The 27,531-nt window shown below is 47.6% G+C and overlaps 9 protein-coding genes across 9 annotated transcripts; 6 read left to right on the top strand and 3 right to left on the bottom strand.

The window, feature by feature from the left end:
• Positions 1-1,530: 1,530 nt before the first annotated feature.
• BP5553_00299 (Metalloproteases (Zincins), catalytic) lies at positions 1,531-4,096 on the top strand (the record flags this gene model as incomplete). Its single annotated transcript, XM_032008922.1, has 3 exons — positions 1,531-1,594; positions 1,673-3,442; positions 3,498-4,096. The coding sequence occupies 3 exons, from the start codon at positions 1,531-1,533 to the stop codon at positions 4,094-4,096; spliced, it is 2,433 nt and encodes an 810-aa protein (XP_031872976.1).
• Positions 4,097-4,653: 557 nt separating this feature from the next.
• BP5553_00298 (uncharacterized protein) lies at positions 4,654-5,393 on the bottom strand (the record flags this gene model as incomplete). Its single annotated transcript, XM_032008921.1, has 3 exons — positions 4,654-4,806; positions 4,921-5,011; positions 5,203-5,393. The coding sequence occupies 3 exons, from the start codon at positions 5,391-5,393 to the stop codon at positions 4,654-4,656; spliced, it is 435 nt and encodes a 144-aa protein (XP_031872975.1).
• A 1,199-nt stretch (positions 5,394-6,592) lies between these two features.
• On the top strand, positions 6,593-8,525 carry BP5553_00297 (uncharacterized protein; the record flags this gene model as incomplete). Its single annotated transcript, XM_032008920.1, has 6 exons — positions 6,593-6,608; positions 6,669-6,924; positions 6,979-7,477; positions 7,543-7,696; positions 7,743-7,900; positions 7,959-8,525. 6 exons carry the CDS (start codon positions 6,593-6,595, stop codon positions 8,523-8,525), a joined length of 1,650 nt encoding a protein of 549 aa, XP_031872974.1.
• A 388-nt stretch (positions 8,526-8,913) lies between these two features.
• Positions 8,914-9,704, bottom strand: BP5553_00296 (putative heat shock protein MGE1; the record flags this gene model as incomplete). The annotated part of the gene is made up of 2 exons (XM_032008919.1): positions 8,914-9,363; positions 9,423-9,704. The coding sequence occupies 2 exons, from the start codon at positions 9,702-9,704 to the stop codon at positions 8,914-8,916; spliced, it is 732 nt and encodes a 243-aa protein (XP_031872973.1).
• Positions 9,705-10,618: 914 nt separating this feature from the next.
• BP5553_00295 (uncharacterized protein) lies at positions 10,619-11,697 on the top strand (the record flags this gene model as incomplete). Its single annotated transcript, XM_032008918.1, has 6 exons — positions 10,619-10,661; positions 10,709-10,801; positions 10,856-10,945; positions 11,000-11,089; positions 11,143-11,285; positions 11,341-11,697. The coding sequence occupies 6 exons, from the start codon at positions 10,619-10,621 to the stop codon at positions 11,695-11,697; spliced, it is 816 nt and encodes a 271-aa protein (XP_031872972.1).
• A 550-nt stretch (positions 11,698-12,247) lies between these two features.
• Positions 12,248-16,064, bottom strand: BP5553_00294 (uncharacterized protein; the record flags this gene model as incomplete). Its single annotated transcript, XM_032008917.1, has 7 exons — positions 12,248-12,622; positions 12,674-14,026; positions 14,078-15,021; positions 15,071-15,233; positions 15,288-15,687; positions 15,800-15,855; positions 15,909-16,064. The coding sequence occupies 7 exons, from the start codon at positions 16,062-16,064 to the stop codon at positions 12,248-12,250; spliced, it is 3,447 nt and encodes a 1,148-aa protein (XP_031872971.1).
• A 3,010-nt stretch (positions 16,065-19,074) lies between these two features.
• On the top strand, positions 19,075-20,115 carry BP5553_00293 (uncharacterized protein; the record flags this gene model as incomplete). The annotated part of the gene is made up of 1 exon (XM_032008916.1): positions 19,075-20,115. The coding sequence occupies one exon, from the start codon at positions 19,075-19,077 to the stop codon at positions 20,113-20,115; it is 1,041 nt and encodes a 346-aa protein (XP_031872970.1).
• Positions 20,116-22,739: 2,624 nt separating this feature from the next.
• Positions 22,740-24,591, top strand: BP5553_00292 (Uncharacterized protein; the record flags this gene model as incomplete). The annotated part of the gene is made up of 4 exons (XM_032008915.1): positions 22,740-22,785; positions 22,850-24,225; positions 24,272-24,431; positions 24,485-24,591. 4 exons carry the CDS (start codon positions 22,740-22,742, stop codon positions 24,589-24,591), a joined length of 1,689 nt encoding a protein of 562 aa, XP_031872969.1.
• A 1,176-nt stretch (positions 24,592-25,767) lies between these two features.
• BP5553_00291 (RuvB-like helicase) lies at positions 25,768-27,263 on the top strand (the record flags this gene model as incomplete). Its single annotated transcript, XM_032008914.1, has 3 exons — positions 25,768-25,911; positions 25,967-26,734; positions 26,799-27,263. 3 exons carry the CDS (start codon positions 25,768-25,770, stop codon positions 27,261-27,263), a joined length of 1,377 nt encoding a protein of 458 aa, XP_031872968.1.
• Positions 27,264-27,531: the final 268 nt, after the last annotated feature.

The raw sequence follows: 27,531 nt of genomic DNA, 5'->3' as shown, positions 1-27,531 counted from the left end.
GATGACCTCTCTTATACCTTATATCCGGGCTTCACTACTCGTGACTTCATACCGCATGCAGAGGCCAAGCACAGCCGCCCTTCCCCCAAGCATGCCAAGCCACACGGCTACGCAATCCTTCGTGCGGGCGGCAACTTTGATTTTGAGCTGATCATCGGATGTACAGGATTGCAGATGTGGGGGATGTGGATAATAATATGGGTGCGGGATGTGGAATCATACTTTGTCTGTTTCGTTTCGAGCGGGATTGATTTGAAATGCGCTGATGAAGTATGGGATCGGAGGGGGAGGTTTGCGGAGGTACGGGGGTACTTATGAAAAGGCCTTAATATAGAAATAATTTATGTACATGGCCGGAGGGTTCGGGGTTCGGATGGATTGGTTGGATGGATGATCGACCCCTTTGTGTTTGATGTGCGAGGTTCGAGGGTAATGTAAGAAAGGGGTTTTGTTTGAGATAATAATAGAGAGAGAGAGCGAAGTATTAGAGTACGATAATAATAATAATAATAATAATAATGCCAATTAATAGATGAAATAACTGTAACTCTCGTGATGGGATGATACACACCCGTTGTTGTGGATACAGGAACCAAGTTCTTGGTGCCACCACAACGACCAACCATTATCGCCCGGCCATTCTGATGACGACGCGCGCGGGCGAACTTCTGACAGCGAGGCGGAATATGGTTAAGGTTTAAGGTTATGAGTTGCTTCGCCACAGAGTGAAGCAGCGAGGTAACGCTGAAGATGGGATGGTTTACAACTTTACGTAGCAGAGGGATATTTTATTCGTGAGTCAGTCAATAAGTTTTGTGGTTCTAATATACGAAGCACCCTGCGCGCGAAGGAGAGGAGTGGATATGATGTACAATGGATACAATGGTTGCCGGGTGGAGTTTCTGTCAGCTTACGAGTACGTGTATCGATGTCACTTGGCAGACTTGGGACGGTTAAGGGAAAGAAAGTAATTCAATTCACTTGTTTGCAAGAACCGCACACGCACACGCATACATACCTACCCTGCCTACCTATCAATGCCATTTGTATCTGTATTTTGAATATCTACTCGGCACCTACTGTGCGTGCAGACTGCAGACTGCAGTTCATACAGTACGTTGATTGTTGTTTCAGACATAGCCTTTAAGTCCGAAGCAGGCTAGCGATACGCTTCCCCCTTCAACCTGACCTCGTTCCAGCACGGCGAACCAGAAACAACATTCACTATTGCACTCCTACTCCCGCCACATCCACACCCTCACCCTATACCTATCTATCGCTATAATCCCTCGCTTTCGCTGGCCGATCGACTTCATACGCATACTTTTCCTGGATGCGCAGTCACGGCCGTTAATTCGCTTTCGCTTTCGCCCCCTTCCTCCGTCTCTACGTTCGTTCACGACTTCGAGGGTCCAGTGGCTGGATGACAATCGTCTAGACAACAAAACGGCACCAATAACAGTGGGAGTTCAGCGGCGGTGCACCACTCCGGAGGTCTTCGTGGTATCGCTCGTCGCACTGTATTAGATTATGAGACTATTGAGGAGCATAGCGACGGTCATCGTCAGCACACTATGTTTATCCGGGGCCGATGGTACGAGATGCGTTCCCTTGAGCTGAAAGACTCGGCGGCGTTTACATTTGACTAACATTTGAATTTCCCCCAACGCAGCACATTCAACGCAGCGGAACCCAATAAGATATCTATCGCCCGTAGATAACGCGGCTTTTCGTACGCCGTCGAATAGAGTAAATGCCCTGTCAGATTTCTCGGTGACGTTTGATCTCCATGGAGGGAAGCGGAGGGTAAAGTTGGTCCTGACGCCGAATCACGATGTTATTTCCGACAGTGCGACCATTTCTTACCTTGCTCCCGATGGATCGGTGAAGCATGCCGAGCCTGTTGATAGGTTAGAGTACCGGGTTTTCAAGGGGAAGACGGTGGTGCAGCGATATGAGGGCGCGGAGTGGGAGAATGTTGGCTGGGCTCGGATACTCGTCCATCGGGATGGCAAGCATCCTCTGTTCGAAGGCGCCTTTCGAGTCGATGGAGACCATCATCATATTCAGACCACGACGCATTACATGCAGACAAAACATGAGTTAGATCCCATACCAGAGCACACGGATGGCGAGCATATGGTTGTGTGGAGGGATTCCGATGTTATGAGTGGGATTAGTGGGGATAGCGAAGGGCGTTTCCATGGCGAGTTGAAGAGAAGTCTTTCGGGGGAATCTTCTTGCTCGGCCGATAAGTTAAGCTTCAACACTCAACTCGATCATCCCGTATACAGGGCGATGGTGAAGCGGGAGGACACGTTCTGGGGCTCAGCCTCGACCCGATCGATCTTCGGCCGCCAGATTGACGGCCAAACGTTCGGAAACTCGGCTGGTGTAAATCTGGCCAGCACGATTGGACAAACTACTGGATGCCCATCTACTCGCAAGGTCGCTCTGGTGGGTATAGCTACTGATTGTACCTACACCGCGGCTTTCAACTCTTCAGCAACTGCTCGCGCGAACATTATCTTGGCCCTCAATACCGCCTCCACGCAGTATGAGGATTCTTTCAACATTACCCTAGGTCTCCAAAATCTTACCATCAGCGACGCTGCCTGCCCTGCTACGGCACAACCCGCTGCTCCCTGGAATGTTGGTTGCAGTGATAGTGTGAAAATCCAGGATCGATTGAATCTCTTTTCGGCATGGAGAGGCCAGCGACCAGATAACAACGCCTACTGGACGCTTCTCAGCACCTGCGCGACTGGATCAGCTGTTGGGCTGGCGTGGTTGGGTCAGGCTTGTGTCAACACTGCACAATCCCCAACTGCTAGTGGTAATAATGAGACTGTCACTGGAGCCAATGTAGTCGTTAGGACGAGTACCGAATGGCAGGTCATTGCTCATGAGACTGGCCATACCTTTGGTGCCGTTCACGACTGCACGTCCCAATCATGCGCTGATGGACAGACCGTTGCATCCCAGCAATGTTGCCCGTTGAGTGCCACGACTTGTGATGCTGCTGGAGCTTTCATCATGAATCCTAGCACCGGGGCCAATATTCAGAAGTTCTCTCCCTGCACTATTGGCAATATTTGCGCGGGCTTTGCCAGGAATAGTGTGAAGACGAACTGTTTGCTGGCAAATAAGGACGTGACTATTATTACAGCCAGTCAATGTGGGAATGGCATCGTCGAGTCTGGTGAGGATTGTGATTGTGGTGGACCAAATGGATGCGGCTCCAACCCGTGCTGTGATCCAGCGACTTGCAAGTTCAAAAACAGTGCCGTCTGCGATCCAAGCAATGAAGACTGCTGTACTACCTCTTGCCAGTTCGCAGGCAGTGGCACTGTTTGTCGGGCAAGCACAGGCGTCTGCGATCCTCAAGAAGTGTGTAGTGGTACAGCAGCAACTTGTCCACCTGATGCTACTGCACCCGCAGGTATGTTATTATTTATATGTTTTGTGATACGTACCTAAGCTAACAACTTTCATAGGAACATCATGTGGCAACTCTAGCTCCCTCGAGTGCTCTTCAGGCCAATGCACATCCCGCGATCTTCAATGCAAGTCAATAATGGGTTCATTTACGCAAGGAAATGATACCTATGCTTGCTCCCCATCTGGCTGCCAGATCTCCTGCGCCTCTCCAGAATTTGGCGCAAACGTCTGCTACAAGATGCAACAGAACTTCCTCGATGGAACCTCCTGCCAGGGCGGCGGAAGATGTGAAAATGGAAACTGCAAGGGCTCTAGCGTGGGCAAAGAGATTACAAGTTGGATAAATAGCAACAAGACGCTTGTGATAGCTCTCTCATCCGTCATCGGTGGACTCATAGTACTCTCTATCCTGTCATGCTGCATCAGTAAATGCAGGAGGAGGAGAAACATCAAGGCGAGACAGAACAAGCCCCCCTTACCGCCAGGATGGCAGGGTCCGCCTCCCGTCAACCAATGGAACTTTCCACCAGCAGTTCCGCATGCAAGCTCGAGAAGGCTTAGTAGTCGCGATCCAGGGTGGGGACAAGAGCCTAGCACAGGATGGAGACCACCGCCACCAACGTGGCAACCTCAGCCGTCAGTTAGGTACGCATGAGCATCATCATCATTCATTCAGCATCATCATCATCGTTCCGGCGTTATATTCTTTGGGTTTCGGGAAAGAAAGTGAACCGGCGTCCCGGGAATTGGGTGATTAGCATTTAGGGTTCGAAGTATCATTGGGGTATAAAGCTGCATCTGCGAGATAGAATCATAGTAAGATAAGGAAGTAGGATAGGATAGGATAGGATAGCGCAACCGGCTTGCTGATTCTCGTATCGTGGTGTGAGTGTGAGCGGGGAGGTGATGTGTATTTAGCAAAGATAAATGAATTATATTCCCCGCAGGTTGTTGGGTGTGTGAATGAATGCATTAAGAGGTGTTTACTTATTTATAGGGTTAAGGCTGGCTGGTGCGAGTGAATTGCTAGTTAGTTTTGATATATAAATACGGTTTTGAAAGACTACATTCATTAAATCTCACAGCTAGTTGCATTTCTCGATATGAATCATTCGCATCATACATTCATTCATTCGCTCATTACACTCCCTAAACCCACAAACTCCAGCTCTCTTTCCCAACTCCCCAAAACGCCCATGCATGCCCCCCAAATCAAATTGTCTTCCTCGTACTAGTAGGTCTCGACGTCGACGGCTTAGGATCAGGAACCTTCACGGCAGCGGCAGCAGCTTGGGCGTCGAGTTGACGCTGTGTGATGAATCCACCCATTAACTTGGTGAGGTAGCGGCGGGTTGATGGGATGCTCTGTGAGGATTGGGTTAGTGAGCTTGTTGACATCACACAGGGTGCAAGTGAGATATCTGGCTGCATCGAAGTGTACAGCGGAGAACAAGAGATAAGAAGGAGTATAGTGCGTACCTCATTACGAGACTGCGCGAGCATCATGACCAGCTCGGGGTTGTCGAGTTTGATAGCGGCGTCTCGGCGGAGTTGGGTATTGGCGTACGAGCTATGGCCATAGCTAAGTATCCCCTTGTTGTTAGCCAAATCTATTCTTATTTCATTTTCATCTCATATGCAAATCATCACCTGCTCCAGCCCTCAAGAAGCAAACGCGAAACTAGTAGCGTGTGTATGTGTGTGTGTAATCGGGAGTTGAGCAAACAGTAAAGATAGATCGTTAAAATAAAATCCACATACGAGTCATACCGATCATCCTGATCCTCGTCAGGAGAATCCTCATCATCAGACGAGGAATACGGGTTTTTGTTCCGAGCTTGTCTGTCTTGCATGGTGGGCGTGAATAGTGGCGTGGATGACGGACCTGATTTTTGGGCTTTTGCGGGTGGTTTGGGGGATTTGACGGGTGTGGAGTGGGAAGACGACGACATTGTTGTGAGATGGATGGGTGGTTTTGTTTTGGTGATTGCTGGTGATGGATTTTAGTTGTTAGTTGATATCTTATATCGTCGGTGTGGATGGCGGCATATTGGGATGCTGGATGAGATATAACTGGTGTGTATAGCTTGAGTACGTAATCATTGTACATTGCACGTGATGTGATTGGCAACCACATAAAACTCAGGGGATAGAGCATCATCATCCTGCAATAATACTACATCTTTTATTTACCTGACTCTGTAGGCTTTCCAAATCCCCAGAAGCATTATATAATAGAGGTAGACTCTTACAATGTTTGTTCTGCAAGTTATATTGCTTGAACCTCCCAAGAGAGGAGGCTTTTCTAACAGGCCATCTAGTTGTTGCTGGTGCATTGTTCATATTTACCTGTCGATAAACTGTCTCTGGTTCTCATCTTTCCATTTGAATCAAGTTGATTCTTTAAGCTCTAGTATGGAATTCTCCCAGTGGGCATAGTACATATGTTTATAATGAGCATAAATACAGTCTCATTGTGAAACCTTCCTGTTTTATAATCTTTCCAAACTATTTATGCAGTTCGAGAAGGAGCAGTTCTGGATGTGGAATAGCAGGCCTGATGATTTTGGGTGGTGTGAATTGTTATAAGAATATTTAAATCTTTGACTTGTTGATTCTTATTTCCTACAATATAATAAATTTTTGGTCTCGTTGTCTACTGGAAAATGTGTGGTTAATATTTCAGTTGGCTCTATTATTGTCACATTGGTGTCGTTCCCTTAAAATGTAAGTGGTTTCTTAGAATCTATTGCACAAATATCATCATGAGCTTTTATGGATATTAGCAAGGCGTTGTTAGAACATTCTCTTTTGAGTTTGACGCTTTTAATAATGGTATATTATTGCAATTTGCTCTTTATCACCCCATAAGACAGGCCCAATGTAGGGTATTGTACTTTTACAATACAGGTTTTACATGTCTACACTGAGGTATACTTCGTCAAGTGGTAGTTACTGAGCAGAGCCATATCTCTTACTAATTGGACCTATAACCACACGTTACGAGGGCGTCTGGCCGGCTCCACGTTTGCACACACGAGGGATTTTCTAAAATTATGTCGTGCCCTTTTGTTTCTTCCAAGTCTCAAACACGCTAACCTTACAAGTAATCTCATACGAACACAAAGACGAGATCGAACAGTCTCTTAAGATGGACCAGAGCAAAGGTGAGTCTTCTTCAGTTTCCTCTTCACAGGCTTTACGCTAGAAAAACTAACGTTCAACAGATGCAGACCAAGACATTGGTAATTCCTACATGTACCACCCGTATGGAGGTGTCGATCCCTATGGTGCCTACCCACGCCAGCCAGTGACCCCAAGCATGCTTTATGCGTACGCTCGTATGAGAGGGCCCCCCGACACTCGACAAGTTGACCCGCTGATGTACACTCTTTACCCAACCGCTGTGCGAGCATTTGACCAGCAAGGTTGCTTGCCACCACCTTTGCAGTTTTGCTACCCTGCAGAGGACGATCTTGAGGAGTGAGTCTTTCGCTTGATGATTTACGATAACGACTAGCTAATACCAAAGCGAAGATTTCCGAAAGGCACAAAGTTCTACTGGGAACCGATCATAACAACTCTCCGGCCATTTGAGATGCAACCAGAAACAATGGCTGAAGCCCCTAAGCCGCAAGCAAAATGCCTCACTTATGATGAGTTCATCAAGGAGAACCCCCCAACTATAGGTAAAAATCATTATAAAGGCGATGATGTCTATGCAAACTTCGGTTACGTCTGCATTAATGGCAAATGGGTCGATCCGGACAGTGAAGGTGAACTGTACAAGGCGTATATGGGATCCTCTGACGGCCCGTATGCAGCAGCGGGTCTTAGAGATCTTCGAAACTCTCAAGCTCCTGGCCCTCGTATCATGTCTGCCGAGGAGCAAGAGGCATTCTACAAAGAGATGGCTGATGACGACGACGGGCAAGGCGACCATCGAGACTCGCGTATAGACCCAGCAACTTTCGCTCGCTGGGCTGAGGGTGCTGCTCAAGCAGATAAGTATGAAGAGAGAGACATGCCAGCCCAGGTAAGTTTACGCTTGTTGGAATATTTATTTCTATGGACAAATGTAAAATATTAACCCAATATTAGATGGAGATCCCGGAGGATTTGTATTCTGATAATACGGAGCGAGCTATTCCCCCTATGATTCAAGCTACCCTGCAGTTTGACGAGGAAATGGGTGGTAGGCTCTCTGGAGTTTACGACCTGGAGGAGAGTCCCAAGATGGTGAAGAATCCCCATGGTAAGTTAGTATATCGGTTCTGAGTCAACGTAGCTGATATATTTAGGCTATCTTGACATGATTGCTCGACCCTTGACCTTCACTTGGATGAATCCACAAGCTGCTCTTCGGCTCGACAAGGAAGCATTTGGCATTCACGGAGAAGATCATGAAGATCTGAACCCGCCCGTTTTAGGTGCTTCCCTGGTAGAACGCCTCACATCCGTAAGGCAACCAATTTCCCAAGCATTTTATGATCCTGATATATTAATATTTAATACAGGAAGCCGCAGCACTCAGTCTTGCGTCATTGGCCGACCCAGCTACAGCTAAGGCTGAATACCTGAAGACCAAAGACTATGTTTTCGGGCTTCGAAGCAAATTTGAAGAGGGGATGATCACAAACAAACAAATTTCTAGTGCTGTCGGTAAAGCTGCTATGGAACGCCTCCTACTTACCCAGCACGCCACCATGATGCGAGCACAGGTTGATGCTAATATGAAGGAGAAGGAAGCAGCACATCTTGATCTCCAGAGGAAGCACAAGGGATTTGCACAGCGGGTACTGGATCGTACTCGGCAGTCCAAGGCCGAGCCCTTAGCTGATCAAACCCGAGGCCCTGACTACAAGAGATATATCTCAGAAGCAGTTCTGCGTGAGCAAGTTGCTATTGCCAGGGTCGACAAGTCCAATAAGCGTCTCACTTCGGATTTGGAGGCACTCACGAAGGAAGTAGAAGCACTGAAGCTTGAGCACCACCAACTCGTTGCGGCTTTACAGCAAGATTATAGTGAAGAAAGTGACGGCTATGCATATCTGCATGATGGAACCTTTGGCAAATCTCTTTAGATGGTGTGTTTTCCGTTCTTTGGACGGCGACATCTCGGTGTTTGCGGAGGTGGTGGTGGGTCTGATACCTGGTTCTGGAGTTTCAGTGTCTGTGAAAACGATACCCCCTGAGTTTGAATGTTCTTGTATCATTGAATTGGTGGACCATCACGGTTTGCGGAATTGGGAGAAGAAGTAGTCGGCCTTTAGTGTGGTTGAGGATTCCGATCTCGTACATTATTAGATGCTAAGCTATGCAAACAACCGATGCTGCCGGTTGACATAACATTCCCAATGCCATACTGTGTTTGCAGACCCTTAATGCCACCAAAGAGAGGAGCTGTAACTATCCTACATTCCAACGCCCCCGTCCAATCCTAGTTATACATGTACACGGATCATAAATGATCTATTTGTTTTTTACAACGCCAACCTTAGCCGCCCGCAGTATCCGACCATTAAGTTTAAATCCCTTCTGCTGTGTGAGGAATACTGTGTTATCCTCCTTCCCCTCCATAGGGGCCATGAATGTCGCCTCGTGTTCATTCGGGTTGAACGGCTCGGCATCGACACTGGGGTCGAAGCGCTCAAGGCCGTGCTTCTTCAGCGTCTGCATCAGAATCGATTCCGTCATCTTGAGGCCCTCGTGCATCGATAACAGATCCCGGAGGTGCTCTGAATCCTCTTGGGAATCTAGCTTCTCCTGCGACACGATTGCCAAGGCCCGATCAAGATTGTCCACACTGTCCACAAGATCCTTGGCAAATTTCGAGATGGCAAAATCTTTTGCGACTTGCATATCGCGTTTTGTTCGCTCTTGAAGATTTCGGAAGTCGGCTACTGACCGCAGGTACCGGTCCTAGAAAGTCATTAATATTAGGCGGTAATCCCATCGCAGGTGATGTGTTGATCGCATACCTTGAGCTCGACGATTTCCTTATCCTTCGCCTCTAATTGCTTCTTTACGGGGTCTCCATTCTCCCCGTTCTTTCCCTCTGCTGCAGCAGCCGCATCGCCTTCTCCAGCCTTCTTTGCATCAGTCTCGGTGCCATACCATCTTGCCGATGCGACAGGTCGTGAGCCAGCACGAAGAGACTGATTTGTTGGTTGAAACTGGGTTCGTGTTAATGAACTCCGAGTAGCAGGCCGTATAGATGGGCCCAATGCCCTGGTTTGACGGAGGAGGGTTCGTTGAATCATGGTTCGTTATGGTATATGGTGTCTGTGATGATGAAATCCGAAGACCTGGAAGCTGTGAGGAACTCGGTCTCCTGGCCTGATAAAAGATAAAATCTAAATGCTTGGGAGTTGGACCGTGCACTGATAACCAGACGCGATAATTAATAATAACACGAACCCCCCCCTTTTTGACTTCGCTTAACGCAGTAGCTGTGCTGAATTGATTGATGGAACGTAGTGAGTTTTTAATAGTAACATGTCTGTCTTAACTTGAATGCTTCATTGTACAGTATCTTCTGGGAGGCTGTCTATTTTCTGTCCATATGTTGTAGGAGTCACGAGTTGCGAGATATTTCACTGCACGTCTTACAAAGGGGAGCAGTCGTCAAAGCCCCGAACTTGCATGTTTCCCATATGAGTTCCTATTATATCATTGTTAACAAGCACCATAAATTCCAGATGTATAATAGTACCATAGGAGAAGAGCACCGTGAGGCTTGGCGTAGTTCAGAATAGGGAGCTGAGTTATAGGGGTAGTAACCTTATTCATTCCAAATTGGATGAGTGAGTGGGAGTGTTTTGGAGTAAATAGCATTATAGGAGAGCTAGCTGTCCATTCTTCGTGAAATACCTAAATCACCCAAGAGTAAGATCTTCATCCTTAAACAATCGACTTCCTCACAGTTTATTTTCGCATCATCAATATGCAACCGATGCCTATGGCTTCCTTTTAGCTAGTCACGTCGCTGATAAGATTTCTGGCGACGCCTTTCTCAGACCTTCCGGAATCCTCATGATCTACGGCCATAGGCCCGTGAAGGATCTGTTGCTACCCCGACGACGACTCGAGAACTTCTTCTTGACGCAAACCTTGAAACGTTCACCATCCAATCCAAACTCCAACCCCAAGTCATTAGCAACACCCAAATCTAGCCATGGCTTCAACCGCAGGTGCTAATACGGACAGCAATGTCAATGGTAAGTCCCGCTCTTACAGCTGGCGATATGTTAGTAACCGCGATCAGAATCAGTCCTGGAGCTCAACCTTGCTCACAGTCTGGGAAATGGCTTCAAAGCCTCTTTCGTTCTCCAAGCCAAGGTGGGCAATGTTGTCAATGGTAGGGTCTATATCTTTATTGCCTCGATATATCTCACCCATTGACTTTGATGAGGAAATGCCGAAGGCGGTGTTGCGCTCGATCTTGGCAACGGCTCCTCGTTCGCTTTCGTTCTTCAACCCAAGTTGGGCGGTGTTACCAATGGTGGGTCTACAATCTCTATTGCCTCGATCCATCTCACTCATCAACTTTGATTAGGAACAGCTGACGGGGGTGCTGCCGGGGATCTTGGCAACGGCTCCTCAGCCAATTTCGCTGTTCATGGCCTCGTGAACAATTTTGCCAATGGTAGGTCTATATCTTTATTGCCTCGATCTATCCCACTCATTAACTTTGGCTAGTAGCAGCTGACGGCGGTGCTGTTGGCGGTCTAGGCACCCAGCACCTATCCGGCAGCCCAATCCAGACCGGCGACAATGACGGCGAGTCTCGTGTTACCAAGGTCTTGCCATGGGGAGGTAGGGACACGGATGAGCTCAGAAAGGTATTACCAGGAATCCCAGGTTTCTCAAAAGCCGAGTCGCTGACATGATATATAGACCCTCCGACAGCTGTCTCTTCGACCTCTCCCTAAGTCTAGATCTCTCAACTCAATCAAGCTCGACCCCAAGTACATGGACATGGACATGGATGGGATTGAGGAGTTGGCCGTGAACCTCAGAAACAATCCCCCACTATCCCTCGAGGAGGTTAGAGAAGGCCGCCGTGAGGACAAGCGAAACCGCAAGATCTGGGTCGATCTTCTGAGAGCTAAGACTATTGCTAGGCTTGGCATGTCACTCTCGGAGAAGGACGCTGGAGCTAAGGTTGAGCCTACACTTCCCGAGGAGGACGATGGATCCGACGATGATCTTTCTCTTCCCGAGCTTACCGCTGAGAACCAACTCGATTCTTGAATGACTGGATAGTGCTATTGTTTCCATTGGGATATTAGCATGAGGCCACAAGAAAGTTTGATAGGAAAGGTCATTGTGTTCTAGATTCAAAGGTGAACAGTTAGAACGATCATCATTTACAAACACTGTGTGCACCTTCCATTCGTGAGACAGTTTTGATTCAATAATGACTACTACTAATCTAGCGGCCAATATACAGCTGAATCATAAACTGACCCATAAACACTAAGCTAAACCTAATGCATCAGATAACATGGTCAAAAACGCTGGCCTTTGGTATCCTATAGAAAGATTCACCTGTGGCGAAACACATCCTAATGCATAAAATTATCCGGGTCAAGATTTTGACCTTGAATAACTGTTGCACTGATATACACAAGTGACGAAATAGAATCCCAATACACTCGATACCGCGGTCATGGAACTGGCCTTGAGTATCCTTGAACAAGATCCGTCAATGATGAGTTTTCTAGCCCAACCTTGTGCTCTCAAAAATTCTTTTCACCCAAGCCGGGCTGCCTTGTGGAAACTTCCATTAGACATTCTGGACCTATAGCACGTATTGCCAACGCACCCCGCGGCCTCGATATCTCATCCAAGTACAAATGAGTGGGTATCTATTCTCCACATCCATCAGAATAGGTGCAATTTGGGGCCACTCATAGTCGAAATCGAAGTTGGACAGTCCGTTATAGCTCTCAGGGTCGCAAGAAAACTCCTTGGAGAATTGTTGCTTGAACTCCTTCAAGATAGTAGCCTGATCCTCTTCTTGCGGAAGCATCTCAAACAGCTCGGAGTCAAGTATGAGACTCTGGAGCAAGCGGAAGAGAAACCTGGTGATGGTAGGGTGATAGATATAGAAGCACACATTCAAGGTCCGATTAAGAATACCTTTTAGTTGGTCACCAACTCGAAGCTTGATTGTCTGCAAAAAGTTAGTTTCATCTTAATAGGACCGAATAAAAGGACATCTTACAAATATTACATCAGCTACGGGATTGTAACGCGGGCCATCAGTTGTAGCATTTGACCTGAAAACATGGTAATCGCCGGTTATCTTACGAGTTTCCGAAACGACGACGCTATCCAAGTCCATCACGGAATTTCTGCTCTTAGCCCATGCCTCCATAAGTGGTGGGAAAGGTCCAGAATGACAGTATATAGAGAATGCTCTCTGTCGGAACTTCTCGGGGGACTCAACTGGGTGTCTGTCCATCTGAAAAGGCGGATTATACTCATAGATATACGTATTAGGGACCATGGATGCATGAGTTCGCTGGGAAGCAGGAGAATTTATGCAGTTCCTGGAATGACCATACGCGTCCACTAGCAGACAGGCGACAGAACAATAGCGGACATTGCAATCGAAACCACACCCGGGGCAGAGAAGTAGAGGCATTTCAAGTGAGGGGATGCAAAGCATTTTGCAAAGCGAGCAAGGAAATGCTCCCGATGTGTGCACGTGATTGAAGTTTGGAGTTGGGACATTCGAGAGATTAGAACCGGGAGCAATTGGGCCGCCATTCTCCGTGGTTGTTCCATAGCTCGGGTCATAATGACGATCAACCAAAAGATCTGCCTCGACTCCGGTGGCAATCACGTCGTTGTTCATATAATTGGAAGTGACAGCCTCGGTATTAAGAGCATCTGGCTGTTCTGGTGGAACCGAAAATGTCTGTTGACCGTCGTCGACATCGCCTGTCGGGTCACTACCTCCTGCCTCGAAATTGCTTGTCAGGTCATTACTTCCTGCCTCGGAATTGCCTGGCAGCTCCGAGTCTGATTTTGTCTCGCGCAAACCCAGTTCTACTCCCAAAGCAGGCTTAATAAGGGCACTCAGAATAGCCGACTCTGAGGGAGCCTTGAGGATTGGTGAATCGGTCTCTGGGACTGGGGAAGCAACCTTGGAAACTGGTGAGGCGGCTTTAGAGACCGGGCTTGTAGCTTTAGGAGATACGGTTGACGCATGGCGGTCCTCGGCCTGATCCTCAATCTGATACGGAGAATGGACAGAAGGCTCCTTTGGTTGAGTGACCTCGTCTCTAACAGTTTTAACAGCAACTGATATATCTGATTTAGAGTCTTTGAGGTATTCTGAAGAAGTTCTGTGTTGAGCAGGTATGGCTGGATATTGCTCTGGATCGAAGACCCGCATATTCTCTGACGAACCTCCCTCGTTGGAAATATTATCCCTGGACTTCGTGGATTGGTGGGCTCCTGGCGAAGGGCGGAAACTAGCTGCCTTACTCGATGGGGTGGCTGGCATTCCTGATGAAGACCGGTTTCTTGGGTATTCGCTGGCTCTATTGGGCTGTTGCGACGGGGTATTCTGAAGGCCTGGTCAGCGGTATTTGGGAATAATTTCCGTACCAAGCCATACCTTTTTGTTAACAGCTCTTTTCTGGTGGGGTTTCACACCTCTGTCCAAGTTTCCACTTGGGTTACCGGCGGAACTTTGAGAAGCCTTTTTGCGCGAAATTTTAGACCTAGAATGAGATTTAGGGGCTACAGTAGTCCATCCCCCATCGCCGCCTTCCAACTGGATGTCCTCGGCCAGTCCTCCCTGAGAGACAAATAGAGCTGAAGAGTCTACTGAACCTAAGTTCTTGGGCGATACAGTGATCATAGCTGTCAAAGATTCTGCTTGGGCGACTTCTGTCGGAAAAGAACGCTCATTTAGTTCACCACTTAGCTCAGCAGAGATAATCTTTTCGTCATGATTCGCGTCGTCCTCTAAAGGTTTCTCCGGCATGGCCTCGTGCAAAGGAGGTTTCTTGGTAGTGATAACCCGCTTTTTCTTACCGCGGCGCTTCTTAACTTTCAAAGGTTCTCCAGCCGTCAATGTGCTATCAGACTTGGTTAGGTCCGACAGTTCTAAGGCCAGCTGCTCGGCATCTTGAACTTCGACTGGCGTATCATTGGGTAGTAAAATTCCTGCCCCAACCTGCTGGGCATCAATATCATCCTCCAGAAGGTCGTTGAGCGCCTTGTCTTTCATTGATTCAACGATTCTCGGATAAGATCTGTGGCGAAAAACTTTACGGCCGCCGTAGCTGGTTTTTGAAACGCAAGCCTTCTCTAGTTCATTTGCCATGATAACATCTTGAAGAAATACTGCCATATTATCGTCCTCCAATAATTTCGCGTTGATAATTTCAGTCCAACTGGATGCGTAATAGACCATCTTGTAGTTTACGCCACTGCTAGGGAGTGGATTTGGAAGAGTATCGAGATCCTCGGGAACGGCATCACCGTTGAAGAAAGCAGTAGCAAGTCGATCAAATTCGGGGGAAAGTGGCGCGACGTTATGAGAGGGATGTAGTACTGCTACTAGGTTAGCCTGGTCCCACTTGGCCGTTGAGGTGGTGCTTACTTTCGAGGTCACCACAAGTAGCGCTTCGTCTGTTCCACGCGGTACTGTCTGCATTGAATGAATCCCAGTCGTTCCTGGCACCGCGCAGCATATAAGGACATATAATGGGCGTGTGTTTGGTGGAGATACGTCGTGAGCGGGCGAATATCCGGGAGTCAAAACCCTGGGTGTCTGTCAGCGAAAATCAGTTGGTTGGTTGAACATTGGATGCCCTTACCATTCTCAACATCCGAGCGTCAGTACCCTTTTGGCCCTTCTTGAGACGAAGAGCTCTCTTGTTGAGTTTAGGAGCGAAAGTTGAGCAAAAGCCTCGCGGGACTGTGGTCTCCATGATGGATAGCGAACTGATGCAGCTCCGAAATAGTGGGAGCTCCTGCCACACATTCAAGATGCTCTGGATGTGAGGCCGCCCGTCTTGATCTCCAGCTAGAGCTGTAAAATAGGCAATGCACTGGGTTCGTAAGAATGCAAAGAACTGAATGACGCCGGGAGTAAAATTGCGGTAGCTGACGACGATCGTATATTGGGCGCTTGAAGAGGAAACAACGATCTGGATAGTATTCAGATCGGTAGTGGCGAGGCCCCGGAACACTGCTTCTTCCAATGTAGTGTCTGAGCTGTGGGAACTGTTAGGAAATCTAGTGGCAAATTACCCGTTCTTAAATGCAACGACGATGGGCAACAGAGCCGATCTATCACGGTTCTCAATTACGTAGAAATTTGACTTACTTGGGGGAATCCGAACCGCTTGCCAACGAGGACTCGGAAGACTGAGTGAGCTCGCTCTAGAGGTACAAATCAGTGTTGCTACCAAGTTGTGCTGATTGAAAGTACTGACAGGAACAATTGCTTGAGTTGAGATTTCTAGAGATGCGTCGCGCAGGGCAACGGTATAGTCAGAGGACGTCGCCGGCTCGTCGTTAGCAGCTTGACGGTACACCTGGGCTTCCTCCATGGGGTAATCCATGGGGTAATCCATGGCTTCGTCAGCCATCTGTCTAACGCGTCGTCGTTGTCGTTGTCGTTGTCGTTGTCGTTGTCGTTGTCGTTGTCGTTGTCGTTGTCGTTGTCGTTGTCGTTGTCGTNGTCGTTGTCGTTGTCGTTGTCGTTGTCGTTGTCGTTGTCGTTGTCGTTGTCGTTGTCGTTGTCGTTGTCGTTGTCGTCGTGAAGGTGGTGATTTGGAAGATGATGGATAGGACAAAGATAAAATACTTTGTTGACATCCAAATTAGAGGCTAGATTCGTTTCCAGCAGCAAGCGACCCCTTTCTGTCAACTATATCTTCACCGACTTAAGAAGATACTGACCGCCTACATCATTCACCCTAACACGACTTGATAACGATAAAATCCAACGTTTCCTAGCCACTAGAGACATAATCCCACTATCCCACTATTCGACAAAGCAGGTGAACTTTTAGACAGACAAGTCCAAGCAAAGGGCAATAATTAAAGGATAGGGAAGCAAACACTGGCAAGCACGAGAATAAACTGATAGACTCTAAAACATGGCCTTTAGCCAGCGGCTGCACTTACATAGTTGGATACCTATTTAAGATGGAAAAGTAGAACTGATTTTGTATTGAAGGCTGATCAGAACTAGATTACCAGTTGCAATAACACTTTGCAATGTCTGTTTACAGTTGCAGGAATTGGTTTAGCATACTAGTAGACACTGTCTATTGCTCTAGGTGATGCTAGACACTAATACGTACGGGAACAAGTGGAATGTGCAGAGGGCTACCTGGCATGCCTCTCCCTTACAATAGACAGATTTACCAGTGGGACTTTGAATGGCTGACACCTTAAGCCTACTGCAGTTCAGGCTGCGCAGTTGGCTTTTAGAGAACGGAGGAGCATGTCGGTGCTGACAGTACCTAAGGTTGGCAAGGTAGGTATGTACTGTTATAAAAAGACGAATCTAGGTACGAGCAGTCAATTCGCCCCTGCATGGACACACGTGATCATAGTTGTTTTTGTGGAGACTAGCACCAGACGGTATTCCTACCACATCTTCGCTTGTCTCCTACGAATTACAGGGTAATAGGTTTAATTAAACTTTTTGTAACTAAACAATGCGGATATATCTTAACTACATTTCCTGGTCACGTAATGTGGCGTGGGTTCGAGTCCCACTCTATTCACAGATTTTTTTTTTGGTTTTTCACTTTTCTACAGAGCAGTGCAGAGAGGTAGCTGAGGCTCGCTGTGGGGAAAATGAACCGACGCTTAGCCTGAGGCCGCATCAAGCTCCGACGCTTCTACCTACCACCTGCCTTTACCCACCTAAGCTTTTTCTTTCTTGAATTCCTTATTCCTTTTAGCTACTTGTATGCTATACATGCTATAATACAACCAGACCAGAACAGGGCCACATGCTACTAGACAAGTAAGTACCACACTCTGCCTTAGAAGAGCTAACTAAGGTCGTCCCCACCCACCCTAGATTTCTTTACGTGTCAGGAATACCTACATCGGAGGGCTGGTATTCGATAATTGCCTCTTTATACTAACTACTATAGTAGCTTAATTAACACTAGCTTTGAATATTTTAACTATATATTTACTGCCTTTTATCTTCCACGCCAGCCACCTGTTGAAAACTATCGGCAGCTCGCCGATTACCGGTCTGTGGAACACCTTCCTCCAAGGGTTGCTATACACATGCCAGGTCTGTCGCCTTTCTGTTCCAGAGTTTTCAGAAGCATACCTACTGTGGCAAATATAACCTACTTATACTTGTATATAATGAGGACTGCACCTCCACCTCTATTACTAGAATTAATCAACTCGTTCCATCGTCTTCAAAGCCTCCAAATCCTTGACGGCGTCTAAACTAGCGATTCGTTTGCCTTAAACGTGTGTATTTGGATTAATGTAAAATTGACTACCAATATCAGACTGTCCAAGGCCGTCAAGTAGCGTAATACCCGTGTTGTTGTTGATTTGACATCCGGCGCGTCGATGTCGTATCATCTAGTACAGCGATCCGTGAGTGAATCTTAGCTGTATAATACTCCTCACTGCCTCAGAGAGATGACATTCTCAGCTTGCACCGCGACAAGGTATTGAGCCGTCGCAGGTCACCTCGGTATAGTAACATCTACGCATCACGACAAGAGCAAACGATACTTGACACGAAAGCTACCTAGGTAATAAAGACAGCATGAATAGTAATCGACCTATTCTTCCTAATGGAGCTGAATTACCGGACGATGTTGGACTTGACGCTGTCCATATTTCAAGAACCACGATATCTACTTACATTCATCTCCTCTCAAGTTCAGGCGCTAAAGAGCGAATTTCTTGTATTCGGACTGATGGAGCAATAAACAGTGCTCAATTTGAAGATCACACACCGTTTGTCTCTGATTCTCACTTCTTGGCATATGATACTAAGGATTCCCGCAATATACGTTGTCTGGATTGTGGGCAGCTCCTCGATCCACGCATGTTACCAGCCCACAGACGAATAGATTGCGTTAAAAAGAATACGTTAGAGGGAAGATGTGAATTATGTGGCCGTCATATGCTCCTTACGAATCTAGGACGACACATGGAAACCCACGGTCCGAAGAGTTATATGTGTAGTAACTGTGGAAGGTTTCATAGGCCAGACTACTTCCAGGATCATATGAATAATCCAGGTACCTGTCAGGTTTACTTATACGAGTTATCATTGAGTGTTTTGAATGCACAAAGCCAAGATGAGATTGACCTGGGCAGTCCTATGTATGCTTCTTTCACATCTTTGCAATATTGTATATAACACTAACGCTAGTGTGGATACAGATTCCATACTACCTTAACAAGCCTTAGAAAACATTTTGAAACTGTGGAACTCATTTATGTTAGATACCGTGTCTATAGCCCGCCTGGTAGCACACCAATCGACACAGAGAGCCATACCCCGGTTCAAATGTTCGGAGAATATATGGAAAGAAAGGCCATATGGACTACTGGCACTGCCAAGTACTTGGCTGTACTTTTCGAGTGAGGAGCACTATGCTTTTCGACTTGCATTTGACTTGCAAGCATGTAGGCGGAGGTTTAAGATGGTACTGCAGGCATCCTCTCTGCCAAAACGTATCATGGGCTGCGCGTTCTACTCAATCTGTTAGAGAGCATGAAGAGTCTTATCACTCTGAGAGTACAGATGAAAGCTACAAATTTTGCCATTTGCGTCATCCTGAGAGTCTTGACGAGCATTGGCCGCAATGGAGGAAGCTACGCATGTCTTACGATGCCATGCCGTGGCTGAGCCAAAACACTGGAGAACCTATACACCCAAACTTCATCACAGCTATTGCCTCGGATGCATTACGCCGGAGTATTCTCGGACAATTTCTATGCGCTATCGAACTGTGTGGCGAGGCTTATACATCAATGAGGAATATCGTAATTCATCAGCTTACTACTCACTTCAATTTCGTTATGGCATGTCCCATTGGATGTGGAGCAACTTTCGCAACGCTTCAGACCGTTCATGACCACCTAGAAGAAGCTCATACGCGATCGTTCCACCTAATACGGGATTCGTCACCCACAGATGTTACCGCGATCCATACACTCCTCAACTCTCATGCATTTACAATGTCCCAAACGGCTAGGCGGGTCAAGGAGGCGCTCGTTGCTAGTCCTAATACTGTCTTCTTTATAGACATTGAAACTACAGTGTCGTGCATGGGACAATGTGCTGAAGCCATCGAGATCAGTGTCATAGATGGCAATAACAATGTTATTATCGATACAATAGTTGATTATGGTCTGACAATAGAACAGATGTTCAATCTGTACGCCACACCACCTATCAACGACTTCCGCTATCGAACTCTTGCTAAAGTGCTTGGCCCACTAAGTGAAAAAGCCGTTTCTGGCCGTCGGCCAGAGCAGATTATACAGATACTCTATGCGGCAGGAATGAATAAAGATTCCTTCCTTGTCGACTGGTCGATGAGTAGTTACGACTGGGATGCTTTGAAAAGACTCATAAATAGGGCTGGTGATGGCGATGCAGCATGCCTACCGTTATATTCGAATAGCTGAAGACTTCTACAGGAATGGAAACAGAACATGCCAGGTATAAGTTGCTCATTGGAAAAGCTATTTCCGCTTGTTTTTCCTAATGATGAACTCATTGGGATGAACCACAGATCATTGCCAGATACAAAGATGTTGGTAAAGCTGGCCCGGAAATTCTTTGATATTACTTCAAAAGTGTGAACTAGATGCGGACTACAGAAGATGATTGGCAAATTAGCGTGTTAAGCCACCGGAATGTTTACACTTTTTGCCCCTTAGGCTCTAATACGCCGCTCTAGTCGGTATACTAAGTTACCTTACGTACGGATTGGAGTTTTGCAGAATGGGTGTGGCATTATCCTAAGCTTACTATAGAATTAAAATATCCCACCTACAAGACTCTCCCTAGACAAACCTGATAATTGTTAAGAGGGTACATCTCCTTGTCATGATTAATATAAGATTACTTATCAACCTGTCTAAACAACCGAGTCCCACAAAACCATCTTATTAGGCATTGGACTTGGCATCGGAACATCTTCTTTTCTTGGATTTAGTGTAAGGGGGCGAGGTCGTCGCGCGACTGCGTTGTATCTCAGAGTTAGAGCATGGGCTTGCTTAGAACTTTCTGCGACATCTATTACAGGAGGCAGTCCACCTGGCGCGGGCGACTCACTAGGCGGATCCGGTCTATAGGGAGGAGGTTTGGATTGTGGACTATAGAAACTAATCGTTGCTTTGGTCTAAAGTCGCCTGTGACACGCTAGCCTACCTACCGATTTTACGGCTACCAGAAACTTTCGCTCAATCCACTGGAATATGTAGTCCGCAGGCACGAAGAGAGTAATCCTGGACCTACTGTTCTAGTCCCACGCCATCCCAACGAACTGCCCAAACCCAGCCATTATCCATGAATCGCTGTCTCCTTTTGAAGTGAAATGGGGACGACCGGAGGCTCCTGTCTCACATGACGCCGCCTTTCATCACCCTACCTCGAAGCTGAGAGTGCCCCGTTTGCTGTGCCGATAGTGACATTCGATGTTTTCCAAACCGTGATGTTCGACGCCCGGAACCAAGGTTCGATGGCCCGAAACCCGTCGCCCGCTTCATTGGGCCGCAAAGGGACGTCACAAATTCCTTGCTAAATTGCTGCTGGTTCTCTCTAAATAGCTCTATGAGTGTCCAACCCTCCCTGATGGGATGTTGCCAATTTGGTCGTGGCTGCACGCTGCTTGATGCCTAGACAGCGCCAATGAGGCGGTTCTGCCACGGCCTATGCGATGAGCTGGCGATTGCTGCGTCCAGGCTATTGCTTTCGGACTGGAAAGTAGCGTTAGATAGACTGGGCCGGTAGCTTTGGAGATAATCTATGTCGGCTTTGAGCCGGTCAAGAACTGTGGTGCAATCGGGAGACGGCGGGTGCTCAACAACACGGACTTGGTAGAGCCCCGAGCGAGGCTTGAAGACCGACATTTCTCAAAAGCTGTTGGAGGGCGTTCTGGTCTATGCCTGGTTTGAATCTACTGATGACTCGACCCTTTCGCCTCTGATGGGGCGCTTGCTTCTGCGCCTGGAGCGTTAGGAATTGGTCTGCGAGGCCCTAAAGATACGATCTTGTATTTTCTTTTATGAACTTGCGTCCCATCATTGTCCTGGGGCCTCAATTTTTCGACGAAGCTCGCATCCAATCACTTCCCCAGGGCATCCAATCGATGATACACCTGTAACCTGTGAGCTTTTGCATCTCTATTATTACTTAGTCGCTATGGTCATGGATAACCGCCTTCTAAATCTAAGTGTTGCCCCTAGGATAAATTTGCATTCAGGATCTTTTCTGTACATACAAGCTGCTTTTTTTATTGGGAAAATTTGAAAAAGAGGACTGCTTACCATATTGAATACATTCCCGTATGTATATCTCCTCAAACAATAGAACAACAAATGATGAATGTAGACATTATATAGCGTCTCATAGTATAACACAAACTATAAAGTACCTACCTAGGCATATATTGAGATATATGACCTAGCCCTATAATCCCTACGGAGTACCTAGGTAGATTATGTGAAACGCATTATATCAGATGCTACGACTGCCAGAGCCTTGTGCAAGGCGTGGTAGGACTTGTTATACCAGCAGCTCTAGCGGTGATCTAGCACTGGCACTGACCAGGAACATTATTCAACATAACAAAATACCAGGATTTGCTTTGATATATATTGCGGTAAGATGCATGACAGCTGATGTTCCAATTTGTATGACGGTGAGGAAGAAACGAGGTTGGGATGACGTTCCAGATTGTCTCATTAGTCGTGTCGGGTCGTCGATCATTCACTTGGCGCACCCTGGTCACATGATCAACGCCACGATTTTCCATTTGGCGGTGGCTTGCCTCGCTTGCCAAGCGCGGCCAGCTTTGAAACTTGACAAGGTCGCAAAGAACATCGCAATTCCTTTCAGCACCTTGGAAAGTCAAAGAGAGAAGCAACATGTCGCATTAGCAACTACAATCTGATCTCTTGCAAGGTCCGTTCTCGCTTTCTGGAGCAACCTTTCGGTATTGTGCAGACTATAAAGTCTCTGCTCTCTTTCACCTGATTCTAGCCTCTGCAACTTTGCTGCCCAACGACCCAAACACTATTGTAAGATGGCCGAGCAACAACCAAGCATCAGTTCTATTCTGGCTGCCCTAGGTGAGTTTCTTATTTTGTAGTGAAAAGCGATGACTCCCTTTAGAATTTAGCTCACTCTTTATAGCTGCCCAACGTCCAAATGCGACGCCTCCGAATCAGCAGCCCTACCAGCAACCCCCGCAGCAAGCCCCTCCTCAGCAGAATCCATACCCAGGCGCCGGAGGATATTCCTTACCACAGCCAACAAGTTCAGGGAGTGTAGATCTGAGCAATATCAAACCAGTAAGCTCTGGAACCGTCAGCATCGCCGATGCCATTGCGAAGGCGAAGGCCATAGCAGCAGAGAAAGGTGTCGCATACGACCGGCCTCCCTCATATGGTGGTCAAGATACTCGGGGCGCTGGAGTAAGGCCATACAGAACATCGCGCTCGCGCTCTCCGCCACCTGTTCGCCGAGAGGCCTTCCGCGACAATTTCAACCCATATCGAGACGAGCGACGAGGCGATCGCGCACCGCCCGAGCGGGATTATCGTGAGCGCTCTTTCTCTCCCGGGCTTAGAGGTAGAGGACCACCTGGGACTTTCTCGCCCGCCAATGGTGGCGGTAACTATCCGCGGGAACGGTCGCCTGCAAGGGTTGGAGATGACAATGCCGAAACTCTTTCTATTGAGTCGAGTTTAGTGGGCCTGATTATTGGAAGGAATGGTGAAAATCTCAGGCGTGTTGAATCAGAAACTGGATGTCGTGTGCAATTTGTTACTGGGCCTGACGAGACGGGTCCATATAGACAATGCAAGATTACTGGATCTCGAGCACGCCGGACTGAGGCGAAGGCGGAAATCAATCGCATCATCGACGAGAGTGGTATGGCTGGAAATGGAGGCGTTGGCCCGGAACGTATATCTCGAGAGGCTCCATCAGCTGCACGCTCCTCCACACACCAACCAGCCCTGAGAGACGGTGAGGATAGCATGCAAATTATGGTGCCTGACAGGACAGTTGGTCTTATAATTGGCCGGGGTGGAGAGACAATTAGAGATCTTCAGGAACGGAGCGGTTGCCATGTGAATATTGTTGGTGAGCAGAAGAGTATGAATGGGCTTCGACCAGTCAACTTGATTGGCTCCCGCGAAGCAGCAGCACACGCCAAAGATTTGATTATGGAGATTGTCGAGAGCGACAGCAAAAACACTACTAATAAAGATCGGGTACCGGGCCAGCGGGAGCCTGGTAGAGATGCAGCCCAAGGTGGCGGGTATGGCAGTGCAAGCGGGGGGGACAAGATCAATGATTCCATATTTGTACCGTCCGAAGCTGTTGGTATGATCATTGGAAAAGGCGGCGAAACGATTAAGGATATGCAGAATACTACCGGCTGCAAAATCAACGTTACACCCTCGTCGGGGCCAACCGAGGTGGAACGCGAGATAGGGCTTGTTGGCTCTCGGGACGCCATCGTTGCAGCAAAACGCGCGATCGAAGATAAAGTTGAGGCAGTAGTAAGTCGAGAATGTTTATTTGATGAATCAAGCTGATATTTCTTAGGCACAAAAGAGCGGAGGGGGCGGAGGTGGGCGGAACCGTACTTCCCAGAACGACCACAACGATAGAAACTACTCCCAACCATACGCCCAGCCACAAGGACAACCGCAATCTCAGCCCCAGACCGACGCCGCTACTGGTGCAGATGATCCGTATGCACCGTGTAAGTTACAGCTTGCCGTTCGGGTCCAAAGATGCATTACTGATTTCTCTTAGATGGTGGATACAATGCATATGTTGCACTTTGGTACCAAGCAATGGCGCAACAACAGCAGGCAGGCCAGCCACAGGGCGATCCGTCCAAGCCTCCTGGAACTTCATAACTAACGACACCCGCCGCATCTCTGGATATTCGGCAAACGCGTGATTGCATGATTCGCATGACTTGCAATATTTTCGCCTGACTGTACTGAGACCATGATTTCAACTGTGGATCGATATGACCCGCCTCTATGCACATGATGACGAATGCTCCCTTACACGACTATCTTTCATACATCAACTTGCTGTAGCAAGTCTGAAACAGGTCTTTTAATCTTTCGAGTGTCTGCGGACCCGGATCTGACATGCCTCGATGCCGACACCTATTCTCGCGATCCCCTGCTAGGCACTCAACCACATGTACTGCATTGATCTGACCGTGCCTGACATGATTCTGCTCTCATCATTCATGACCTGCCATCCATGATTTACAATGATAGCTTGCCTGAATCCGGGGCCTTTAGCTTATTGGTCCGGCAGCATATGAGCGCAAACATAGGTCCATCGCCTCGCATGACATTTGAAGTTGCCGCCGGATCTCGAGCCTTGTATTTGTTTGATTTAGCACATACGGTTCTGGGTGTGACTCACTCATCCTCAGACTCACGGTTTTATTGCCCCAGCAGCATGAATTTGACGTGATGCGTTGACCTCCTTTATTTCCATTGATACCTTATATTTGCACTTTCTAGATAGGGGCGCATACTGTGAGCATTCGGCCTCGGAATGTGTTCTCGGACGTTGGAGGAGTAGTTCGCCGTGTAAGATAGCGACAAATAACTAGGTACCTAGGTAGTCAATGCACATATTTCAAGACAAGTTCACAAGAACAATTCAATTACCTCCTCCTGAAATGTAATGATTGCAAATGCATGCAACTGTGCACTAGCAAGGGGATAGGGTAGCCTTTCAGCGCTTCCACAAACCCCACTAAGCAAGGCATTTTGCTATTACCGTTCATTTCATTAAACTCTAAATTCCTAGATTCTAGTATTGCACTTAATACAACATATATTTCCTTTCGTGAATACTAGTGGTGGTGTGAGGTGCATATATTGTCACGTGAACGTCAGCCTTGCCTTCGCGTCGAATTGCCCTTGCAGTTACAGCATCAGCTCGCGCAAAAGCTTCATGTCGCGTATAGCTTTTGCAACAAAGCCAGCAACCTGAACAACTTTTTTTGACTTCGAATTACCTAAAACCCCTCTTTGAACCTTTCGGATCGCTCATTTGACGCAATGGTTCAGATCAGCGAAGTCAAGGGCAATGCCCGTGATAATCGTACAGCAGTCCATACACATATTAAAGGTCTAGGTCTTCGACCCGATGGCACCGCAGAGAGGCAATCAAGCGGCTTCGTGGGCCAGGTTGCAGCTAGAGAAGTGAGGCATATTATCCCTCGTATCACGCCGTATCTAATAATCCTTTCTCGCACAGGCATGCGGTGTCGTCGTCGATCTAATACGGGCGCAAAAGATGGCTGGCAGAGCCATTTTACTGGCAGGCGGTCCAGGCACAGGAAAGACAGCTCTTGCACTCGCAATAAGTCAGGAGCTCGGCACGAAAGTACCCTTTTGCCCAATAGTTGGGAGCGAGATATATTCTACGGAGGTCAAGAAGACTGAAGCCTTGATGGAAAACTTTCGAAGAGCGATTGGCCTGAAGGTCCGAGAAACGAAGGAGGTCTATGAAGGCGAGGTTACAGAATTGACTCCAGAGGAAGCCGAAAATCCTCTTGGAAGCTACGGCAAGACGATTAGCACATTACTCATCGGCCTGAAGAGCGCAAAGGGCCAAAAGAAGCTGCGGCTAGATCCCAGCATCTACGAAGCCATACAGAAGGAGAGAGTCACAGTCGGAGACGTTATCTACATCGAGGCCAACACCGGAGCCTGCAAGCGCGTGGGAAGATCTGACGCATACGCGACAGAGTTCGATTTGGAAGCCGAAGAGTATGTGCCGATCCCCAAAGGAGAGGTTCATAAAAAGAAGGAAATCGTTCAAGATGTCACGCTGCACGACCTGGACATTGCCAATTCGAGACCTCAGGGTGGGCAGGATATCATGAGCATGATGGGCCAATTAATGAAGCCGAAGATGACAGAGATCACCGAGAAGCTGAGAACGGAGATAAACAAGGTCGTCAACAAATATATCGACCAAGGTGTTGCGGAACTTGTCCCTGGCGTGCTTTTCATCGATGAGGTATGTATCTATTTCAATAACTCAAGACGTTGGCTTGTTATCAATGGCCGCTAATTGGGTGCAGGTTCATATGCTCGACATCGAATGCTTTACGTACTTAAATCGAGCCCTCGAATCCAGCATCTCCCCTATTGTTATTCTGGCTTCAAACCGTGGTATGTGCACAATTCGTGGGACTGAAGATCTGATATCCGCGCACGGTATTCCTCCCGACCTTTTGGCCCGTACGCTCATCATCCCGACACATGCCTACGAGGCGGAGGAAATCAAAAGAATCATCCGCATCCGAATAACTGTGGAGGGCCTAGCGATAACGGAGGCAGCGTTGGACAAGGTTGCAGAGCATGGTTCGCGGATAAGTCTCAGATATGCGCTGCAGCTCCTTACGCCTGCCAGCATTCTTGCGCGGGTAAGCGGTCGCAATCAGATCGATGTGGCCGACGTAGGAGAATGCGAAGATTTGTTTATCGACGCTCGACGAAGTGCAGCGATCGTGAATGGCGAAACCGGCAACCACTTTATTTCATAATTCACCGTCATTCCAAATTTGTAGTTTCTTGATTTGTGCAAAAAGTTGCTTTGGTTTGCCAAAATTCCGGGAGTCGAGGGGGCTGGAATGGCGAATGGGAATCCGAGACAATCCGTTTGGCTGAGACCAGATCATAGAGAATAATAAACTCTGTTTGCGCTTTGCAGCATTCCAAACGCGTCCATCTCTTTGGGCCTAATTAGTCAGCCTCAGCCTTTCTCCCTTATTAATACCGGAAGCGTTTGGGACAAAGAAATCTGGTGATGCA

Source organism: Venustampulla echinocandica (assembly GCF_003357145.1).
Source record: "Venustampulla echinocandica strain BP 5553 chromosome Unknown scaffold_0, whole genome shotgun sequence".
NCBI classification, from domain to species: domain Eukaryota; kingdom Fungi; phylum Ascomycota; class Leotiomycetes; order Helotiales; family Pleuroascaceae; genus Venustampulla; species Venustampulla echinocandica.
The sequence above is the reverse complement of the archived record's forward strand: the minus strand, read 5'-3'. Positions and strand labels throughout refer to the sequence as shown.